Source organism: Entelurus aequoreus, linkage group LG11, assembly GCF_033978785.1.
Source record: "Entelurus aequoreus isolate RoL-2023_Sb linkage group LG11, RoL_Eaeq_v1.1, whole genome shotgun sequence".
Lineage (NCBI taxonomy): Eukaryota > Metazoa > Chordata > Actinopteri > Syngnathiformes > Syngnathidae > Entelurus > Entelurus aequoreus.
The window spans coordinates 38333654-38343653 of NC_084741.1; the positions used below are offsets into that span (position 1 = coordinate 38333654).

The following is a 10000-nucleotide window of genomic DNA, read 5'->3' on the forward strand; positions in this document are numbered from 1 at the left end:
CATACAAAAATGAAACTCAGCAGCTGATACTGACAATAAAAAATTGTTCTCGCAATTGTTGGATAACAATAAGAACCGTAACCAACCATGCATGACTATAGCTCTTGTCTCAAACTACTGTCACATCATGCCGTGACTTATTTGGAGTTTTTTGGTGTCTTCGTGTGTGTAGTGTTTTAGTTCTTGTCTTGCGCTCCTATTTCGGTGGCTTTTCCTGTTTTGTTGGTATTTTCTTGTAGAAGTTTCATGTCTTTCTTAAGTGCTATTCCCCGCACCTGTTCTGTTTTAGCAATCAAGGCTATTTAAGTTGTCGCTATCTTTCTTTGCGGGGACATTGTTGATTGTCATGTCATGTTCGGATGTACTTTGTGGACGCTGTCTGCTCCACACGCTGTAAGTCTTTGCTGTCGTCCAGCATTCTGTTTTGTTTTTTATGCAAATAGTTCAGTATTAGTTTCGGTTTGCATAGCCTTCCCTAAGCTTCAATGCCTTTTCTTAGCGGCACTCACCTTTTGTTTATTTTTGATTTAAGCATTAGATGCCTTTTTACCTGCACACTGTCGTCTGCATATTGTGATCATGACAAACCATGTTCCCGACATCTACAAAGCAATTAGCTACTTGCTGCCACCTACTGATATGGAAGAGTATAACATGGTTACTCTGCCAAGCTCTAGACAGCACCGACACTCAACAACGGCACATTTGCAGATTATAATTACTGGTTTGCAAAAAATATTTTTAACCCAAATAGGTGAAATTACATAATTCAACAGTGGTTGAAAAACACTGAGCTAGGCAACATAAGAACTCCATTACCCAGCATGCAACAGTAGGGAAGAGCATGCACAGTAGCCCCGTTTAGGTTGTTGAATGTAGACATACAGCGGGATGACAACACATATATTTGCACAGCCATTTTCAAGAAGGATAATTAAATAGAAACTACATCTTGTGAGACGATGTCAGCCAACCCCGGAAGCTAGCTTAGTTGACGATGAAATGTGAGTTCAGATATTTTATTTCTTTATTTTTTCACGTTTAATACGTTTTTTGCAATTTTAATTTTGACAGTACCAAATAAGATATGTTTTAATTGCTGATGCGAGTTTATTGATTTTTAAATGCGCCAGAAAATAACCCGTTTTGTATAATGCCCAGTAGGGCGTAAATGTGTTTCTGTATAGTATTTCTCCAGCACCGGTCATGTGGTGACATAAATGATGGTATTTTGGGAGGTAATCATTGAAGTCGGACATCACCGAAGGCCTAAGTGGGAAACGCACGGCCCGCCAGGGATATATGCATTGTTTCTTAGATATTGGGTTTCACTATGTAAAGCGTTTTGAGTCACTAGAGAAAAAGCGCTATATAAATATACTTCACTTCACTTCACTTATTTTGGAGAAATTTGCTTCACTTTACGAGTTTTTCGATTTACGAACCCAGTTCAAGAACCAATTAAGCTCGTATATCAAGGTTCCACTGTAATAACTTTCCAACATAAATAAAACACACATGATGTAAAAAAAAACATGGTGTTTACCTTTAATGTTAATTTAAATAACAAATGAGTTTGGCCAATGAAGGTAACGTCTCATAAACAAGCGTTGTTCTTCTCAAACAACACCATGTGGTTTAGTGCAACAGTTTGGACACCAAAAACAAATACGAGTGATACCTCCCACATCCAATAGGCAATCTACGTGCCTCACTGACGACTCAGGGTGCTGTCACTTCACAGCCTGCGTTCAATTCAATAAAATGACAAAACATTTTTGTGAGTATTGATGTTATTGGGAACACTAACAAAGTTAGCAAATAAGTAAAGAACAAGTGGCCATCCCAGTAGACATAACAGCAAGATGTTTTAAACAAGTTGTGGCAACGTTTCCTACAGACAGTCCGCTGCATGTTTCCTTTTGTCCATAACACTCTCAAGAGTCAGAGCGGGTGAGTGAAGGAGCAACCACTGATACGATGCTGTGTTGCCTTTCACAATGAAAGCAACATCAAATATTTTTCTCCTCCGCTGAATACTTTTTGAAATGAAGCCATAGGAAAAGTTTGTCAACGTTAACAGTAATATTAAGGTTTAAGTTCAGTATGGTGATGGAGTTTTGTACTAGAGACAATGGCCTCGGGCGTGGATGGGCGCGCTCTTCTCAGAGCTGTTCTCTACTGCCACATTTGTGAAAGTGCTTGATTTGATATCCCTGCTTTTAGTATGTTGATATCTCCGACGCTCACCCTCAATTAATCGTGATTGTGCTTAAAATGTGATTATTTGTGTAGCCCTAAACAATAAGGCTGAGAAAAATTGATATTTGGGGTGTTTCTTGAGGTTCACGTCTCAACTACATTGCAATTAATCAATCAAAATGTATTTATATAGCCCTTAATCATAAGTGCCTCAAAGGGCTTTGACAAACTCACAGCATCCCCTGATCTATACCCACATACGGGCAAAGGGAAAATCAAAAGAACCCAGATGGGGGGAAAGAAGAAACCTTGAGAAGGGATCACCACTGTAGGGACCCCCCTTCCAGGGTGATCGGCTGCAATAGATGTCGAGTGGGTACAGTTATTGAATTGTTAAATTAATAGATAATGTGAGAGTCCAGGCCATCGGCAAGCCAACAGATAGTCATAGAAGGATCTTTTTCTGGTTCACACAGAACCTCATAACGTCAGTGTGGTTGTGCAGCAGTACATCAAAGAGCAGGAAGGACTTAGAATTGCTGACAATACAATTTTCGGCTCAGATTTGACTACACAAGCGCGAGTTGACCACATTTAATCATTTTAAATAATGTAATGTTTTTCCCACTTCCAAAGGACTGATTTGAAAACGTGTTGATAAGTTCTAAGCATAACCATTTCCACTAATTCGATAGTTGACTAAAGTAACAGCGTTTCCATAAGAAATCGAAGTGTTACCAGGTGCAGGTAGCGTGTTGCAGAGGTCAGTGGTGCAACATTTGTTGGTGAGTAAAGTTCTGCTCTCTCCAAAATTGACTGAGACATTTGCACAGTGACCAGCAGAAGTGCAGCTTTTTCCTTTGATATGTGCAATCACAGCATTGTCTGCAACACGTCATAAAGTAGATTAGAGCAAATGACAGTAAAAATGTCCATTATGCAAAGGTTTCAAAACATATACCATGAAATACGATAAGTCGAAGTGCACCACAGTGATCCGCCAGCCAGGGGCACTCTTTTGTCGCATCAATGCAGGAGCCTGAGCTTCCTGCTGCACACTCGTAACACCTCAGAGTGTCAACTGGAAATACAAAAGTGCAATATTACATTTTAATGGTGTATGACTTGCATATGAAATAAATATTAGCAACTATTAATTTTATTTCGAACATGCATACAATACAATTACAATGTGATGCATCACATATTTCCAGTTCTTTCATTACAGCACGTCCAAAAAGTAGTAGGAAGAAGCAGAGTTTATTTAATCCTATACCCTTTCTCATATTATAGCAGTATCATCACATTTCTTTGTCCTGTTTGTAACACAACAGTGAATAAATAAGTACACAAATATTAAATACATAATCATTATCTAATTTTTTTTTAAGGTTCAAGATGTTTGTTTTCTTCTTCTTTGTACTTTGTGAACACTTGCGGTTCGAAGTCTCTTGATCATATTCATGCTTTCTTTTGATTTCCTTGCTTAATCCACTCCATAATATAAATCCACATATTGATATGCTAAAGGTCTCAAATGTTGTACGTGCATACATATGTTTTAAATTACATTTTCCTCTAAGGTTATATTTGTCCTCTTTTGTTGTGAGGAATTGTTGAACATTCTTTGAGTAGTTGCTTTGTACATAATTTTAGCTGTTTGCAAATGCACCAAGTCTTTGAATTTCAATATTTGTGATTCAATAAAAAACGGTTTGTATGTTCTCTAAATCCAACATTATGTATTATAATTGATCTGTTTTGTAACACAGTTAGTGAATAAAGGTCACATTTGTAGTTGTTTCCCCATATTTCTGCACAATAACTCATATTTGGTAATGCTAGCGAGCAGTAGATTATGAAGTGATTTTTGGTCCACAACATATTTTGCTTTATTCATTATTGACGTGTTTGTTGCTACTTTATGTGTATATTTTTTACATGAGGTTTCCAGTTCATTTCATCGTCCAGTGTTTTCTTTTAACCTTTGAATATCTACTCCCTCTATTTGTATTTGTCTTTCCCTTCTACTGTTACCGAATAACATTATTGTAGTTCTACTGAGATTTAAAGATAGTTTGTTTTTGTCAAATAATCTTTATAATTTGTTCATTTCTTCTATTATTATAGTGTGATTACTTCTTTTTTTTTTTTTTTTAAACAAAACTAAGCACAATGATAACAAAAAATTGTAACCACTTGCCTTTAGGGAGGAGCAACATCCCAAAGAATAGCAGTAGGTGATCCATGTTGTCCCTGTGGGAAGTTCAATACTTTTTACAGTGGCTCTGGTTCATCTTTAAGTCATAAAAGAAGGGGTGTTTCATCCATTGACCACTCCTACAGTCCTCTTCCTTATTGAAAAAAAAAGTATCTCCACAAGCAGACTTGTGCACGTTTCACAAACTAGCATGCAACCTTAGCAAGCAGAGGAAAATTCAAGGCACTTGGAGTGACAACTGTCAAATATACATAACTTGGGAACCAGAGGAACCCAGTTACAGTATTTAAACTATATTTACATTTATTAGGGCTTTCAAACATAACGAGTTAACTCATGTGATCAATCACAAAAAATATCACATTACCGGTACTCTTGAACATACGCATATTCATAACACTATTTTGATCGCATATTCTCTTTCACAGTACCATAACTGCGGATGGTTACCTAAAAGTGATCAGGTCAATGCATTTGTCAGTGCAAAAATGAGTGAGACTACGAATGGTGTGCTTGTGGTAAATTTCACTTTAAAATAAAGCAAATAAATGACGTGCATTTAAGTTTAGAATTAAAAAATACATATATTTTGACATTCTGACCAATTACAATTTGAAAAAATAATACATTTGTCTCGAAGTATTGTGGTCTTTTTAAAAGTTAATTTAAACTATGCATGCAAATAACTTGTGAGTATTCATGATTAATCCAAATTCAAAAGTGGATTTTAATTTGATTAAAATTACGGTAAATATGGGAGCGGTAGTCATGAAATGTTGTTAAACGTTTTTTTTTTTTTAAATATTCCACCTGCAATTTTTTCACAAGTTTAAAATTTTTTAATACACATTATATAATATATATATATATATCTCGTTACCCTGCGTAATGACAATAAAGCTGATTCTGATTAACATTGGTTTATAAATGCCAGTGACATCACCACCCTACCGCTGTACTTTGCGGGTTTGAAATTAAAACATGAATAAACAATTATACTGTATTATTATAATAATCTTAGCAACTAATATAGCAAGCAATTAGTGCTCAAAATGCTTGCTAGCGATTAGCGGTGCTATACTGTATTCTTTGAATAGCTTAGCATAGCACAATAACAAGGTACTTTTACGATCAGCTTACTTTAAAACAAGAAATATAAGTAAGTGTCCCCGCTCCATCTCTCCAGTAGTTTTGGGGTCCTTGGCCTGGAAAACGTTGAAGACCCCTGCATTACTGAATATTGTAGGTTGCCGTCCGAATGCAGCTGGGATAGGCTCCAGCACACCCATGATGCCGAGAGGGACAAGCAGTAAAAAATGGATGGATGGATGGAATTTTAAAAAATAATTTTTTTTTAGCAAATTAAATTCTAAATCGGGTGCTGCGATTCTAAAAGATTGCATTTTCAGTTTCAACTGTTCAACAAAAAAGGTAACTAAAAGATAACATATTGAACAATAAATACATCTCTGGCGTCGTTATAAACACACAGAATATGTTACAAAAACATTATGGCACTACTGCAGAGGCGGTTCTAGATTAATATTACTATAATTCCATCACTAAATATATATTTTGTTTTGTTTACATCATTATATTGAAGTTTGTGAGGTATTTCTGTTTACAGTTTACTAAAAGTACAGCTAATATTTCATTTAATTTATTTCATGTTGTTATGCGTCCAGTAAGACTAAAAAAAGAGCGCTATTTGGATTGTTCTAATAGAAGAGATATTATTTCAATCATTTAATATCAGAGATGTTAGTTATTTTTGTATCTCTAGTGCATCCCCACATGTATTGGTATGTAATGTACACCAGCAAACAGGGGCATAATGCAATACATTATAATATTATATAATAATACATAAATTATCTTCACATAGCACCTGGTACACGGTACCATAAAAACAAAAATAGCGGAAATAATAATACAACCAACTAGTGCAATGTTTCAAAGGTATGATCTTTTCTTTAATTTCTCAATGATACTTAAAATGTTACATTCATTTAAGAATGATTTTGCTATCAGATAAGTGCTGCAGTGCAGTCACACTAACCGTCACACAGATCAGTTGGCTGGCTTATACTGACGATCATGTTCAGACACATCCACAATACTGCTTTCCCACCATTGATGTACATGACGCAGATTCCCGCGAGAACAACACTGTACTTCCCGGGGGAATGGCTACCAAGCACCGCCTAATTGTTCACGTTAGTCAAACTATAGAAAGTGACTTCGTCTTTTACCACAGTCCTTGTCCCCCCGATACCCCACTTTGGGCTTTGACAGCTACGTTTCCCATTTTTAGGTTGCCATTTTTCCCTGCAATAAAAAAGCAGACAGACTGCAATGCTAGCAGAGCAGGCGGCTGTATTCGGAGAGAGCGGTGGATTTTTTCACGCCATCCCAGATTCGAGCAGCATAGTGAAACCTGTGGAAACACATGAAGACTGTCAATAAGTAGTAGCGACTAATATGTTATTATTTATCACTTTTAGTGTAATCATCATTAAGAATATAAACCATTTTAGTATGCATAGGTTTAGCTTGCTGCTTAAACGGGCTTCAGGAGAAATCCAAACATGAGAAAATGAAGCTTTAAAAAAGAAAAATAACATCTGTTTCAATATTACAACGTAAAAATATAACATAAAAACCTGTCTGAATGTGAATTTTAGCTGTAAAATTGTATATTTGCAGCATTCCCTTTCAAAACTGTGTTTTAAAAAAATTGTTGATTTTCTTTTTTTTAATAATTTGAGTATAGATAAAACATTATTATATAAATTTCTATTTTATTTTTTAGATTTTTTTGTAACCGATTAATCAATTATAATAGTTGTAATGATTACGAATGACCAATAATTACAAAGTAAAGCATGACTAATAATCTCAGGGCATTCAATCGATCGCAACTGGACTGCTTGGTTTGTCTTGGAAAATGTTTCGCCGCTCATGCGAGTAGGCTTCATCAGTTCGTGCTCATAGACTTAAGATTGGTCAGATCCAGTTGCAATCGATTGAATGCCCTGGGATGACAATGACCTGGATGAATGAGAACCTTCATAGACATGACTAATAATAAATGTAACCCAGAGGGGACAAAGGCTGACTTTTTTTGTCCTCAGTAAATTTTTGCTGTATTTTTGGCCATCATTTTTGTTGCGTTATTTATGTTGTTATTCTATTATAACTTTTCCTGAGAAGGTTTCTTTTCATTTTAAAATTTCAGCATGTCATGTTCGAATTCTTGTCCTTGATACACTGGCAGTTATTTGACAATACCTCAAAGCCAAACAAGACCTAAAAGTCCTTCATTTTTCAAAAGGCATAAAAAACTTTAGATTCATGTTGATTTTTTGCTTAAATCAACTTCAGCCCTAAACAAAAATACCAAACCTGTAATGTTTGGTATTACAATATATAAATCTTATATGTTGTTACGCCCTTCAAAAACATTAATGCCTTTTATGTCCTGTTGGCTTTGAAAATAATTTAAATTGATTAAACATTTTCCTGATTCATCAATTAAGATTTTCCCTTTTGCGGTAAGTACTTTAAACAAGACATAACACAAATGAAAAACACACCAATTCTTCTCAGTAAGGATGGTGTGTGACAGCTGACAGCGGGGCATGGCCAGGATTTGGCTGCGCAGCTTGCACACCATAGATGAGAAGGTGGGGTGTCCTCTGTACCCCGGAAGCAAGGAAAAGAGCGGATAGGTCATGGCAGAACCTAAAAGAAGGTACACTAATAATTAAGTCTTGCAACCACATTTAGGACTTTAATGGTGACTGCCAGTTTAGCTAATCTCACCTGCTTTAGTGAGATTATCATCGCTATCATTGTCCTGCATGGGAAGCAGGAACATGTTGACTTCAGTGGTCAGATAGTTCTGTCCCAGACCGGGAAAGATGTTGCAGTCGAGCATGGACAATGAACCTAAAAAAACACATTTTACATCTAACACTTACAGCCTTTTAAAGAAATTACTAACAATGAGTAATATTTTGAACCTTTGTATTTGAGATGAGAGTGGGCCATTAATTTGTCCACCACCATGTGCATATCCTTAATATTCTTTGGGCAAAAGTCCTCCCGCCTGCTCTTATTCTGGAGGAACACTGGGTGCATGAGAGCAGCCACTTTTTAGTTAAACTCAAAAAAAGCTAGTTATGTATCGTGCAATTTAAAAAAAAACATACCTATATGTGGATAGTACTCTGCACCGTCATCATTTCCAGAAGAGCCTGTGCTGTCATGGCTTGCAGATGGAGTGGACGGCTTTAGCATCTCAGCCGATTGAAGAAATCTACCAATATAAACAAAATAACTGTAATATACAATATCTTACTTAAGTGTACACACACACACACACACACTATATATGCTCACAAATACTATAGAAATGTGTACTGTACATGCTTTAGCAAAGTACATTTACAGCTTGTTAAGCAGATGTTGTGTACTCTAAAGATAACACACGGCCATTATTGTCTAAATAGGAATGCAGAGGTAGCCTCATGTCCGGGGGCTGCATGATTATTAACTATGAATTCCAACATTGCGAAGCAGCGCATTATCCTCTCCCTTGGGAAACGGGGCAGCATGTCAGTTTTCCAATGTGATAAAAAGTCCATGATGAAAAGTGCCTTGCTTGAACGTGATAGAGAGGCCAAGTATGTATCCTGACCTGAACCCAATTAAGCAGCTGTGGAGCATCCTCAATCAGAAGGAAATGTAGAGGAGTGGAAGATATCTAACATCTAGCAGCTCAGTGATGATTCCAGTAACAATCTGTACAGCTCTATTGCAGTGGCTCTCAAACTTTTTTTACAATGTACCACCTCAGAAAAATATTGTCCCTCCAAGTACCACCTAATGATTTTTTGGCGTACTACATAGGTCGGCAACCCAAAATGTTGAAAGAGCCATATTGGACCAAAAAATTCAAAAAATAATCTGTCTAGCACCGCAAAAAATGTAAAGCCTTATATAAGTCTTATAATTAAGGTGGTACAGCCTACCTCCTCTGCCAGCTGGTACTCCTGCGACGTGAGTTTACTAGTAATGTGTGAATCGATGCCAAAATATCGATACCGCCGATACCAGATCCTTTTGATATAATATTGATTCTCAAATCAAAATATTGATACTTTTTATACTTTAGTTATTTGAGATAATGTATATCACCAGCAGCAACACGGTGTAAAGTAACTTAATAACTAAGATCTGGTCAAAATGAAACATGATTGGTGGGAACTACTTTTTCTTCCGCCTATGTAAGTACGTCATGCACAAGCAAGAAAACAACTGGCAATTAGAATGAGTCAGTCAGTATTATAAACCAAGTCTATGTATACTTTTATTGTAGAATGTTTGGAGACACTACATACAGAGTTGAATTTGAATAAGATAACATTCAGTCCACAATAACGCCATTATTTGTTTTTTTCTGTGATTTTTTTTAGCACTTGAAGATAATGACCCAAGAGCAACAACACTTGAAATACACTACTTTTTAAATTTTACCAGACGCATTAGATATATTTACACAAAGTATCGGTA

At 36.2% G+C, this 10000-nt stretch overlaps 2 protein-coding genes across 4 annotated transcripts in view; both read right to left on the minus strand.

The window, feature by feature from the left end:
* LOC133660661 (urokinase plasminogen activator surface receptor-like) overlaps positions 1–5334 on the minus strand; it is an 18300-nt gene extending 12966 nt beyond the window's left edge. For both annotated transcript variants that reach the window (XM_062064238.1, XM_062064237.1), the window contains exons 1-3: positions 4406–5334; positions 3164–3283; positions 2941–3087 (exon numbers count right to left, since the gene is read on the minus strand). In XM_062064238.1, coding sequence (XP_061920222.1) covers positions 2941–3087; positions 3164–3283; positions 4406–4451 — 313 coding nt within the window. In that variant the 5' untranslated portion in view covers positions 4452–5334. The remainder of the gene's footprint in view (positions 1–2940; positions 3088–3163; positions 3284–4405) is intronic.
* A 1023-nt stretch (positions 5335–6357) lies between these two features.
* smg9 (SMG9 nonsense mediated mRNA decay factor) overlaps positions 6358–10000 on the minus strand; it is a 31146-nt gene continuing 27503 nt past the window's right edge. Inside the window, exons 9-13 of one of the 2 annotated variants that reach the window (XM_062063199.1) lie at positions 8638–8744; positions 8449–8556; positions 8249–8374; positions 8020–8167; positions 6358–6860 (exon numbers count right to left, since the gene is read on the minus strand). In XM_062063199.1, coding sequence (XP_061919183.1) covers positions 6782–6860; positions 8020–8167; positions 8249–8374; positions 8449–8556; positions 8638–8744 — 568 coding nt within the window. In that variant the 3' untranslated portion in view covers positions 6358–6781. The remainder of the gene's footprint in view (positions 6861–8019; positions 8168–8248; positions 8375–8448; positions 8557–8637; positions 8745–10000) is intronic. The other variant, XM_062063200.1, reaches the window with a different exon arrangement.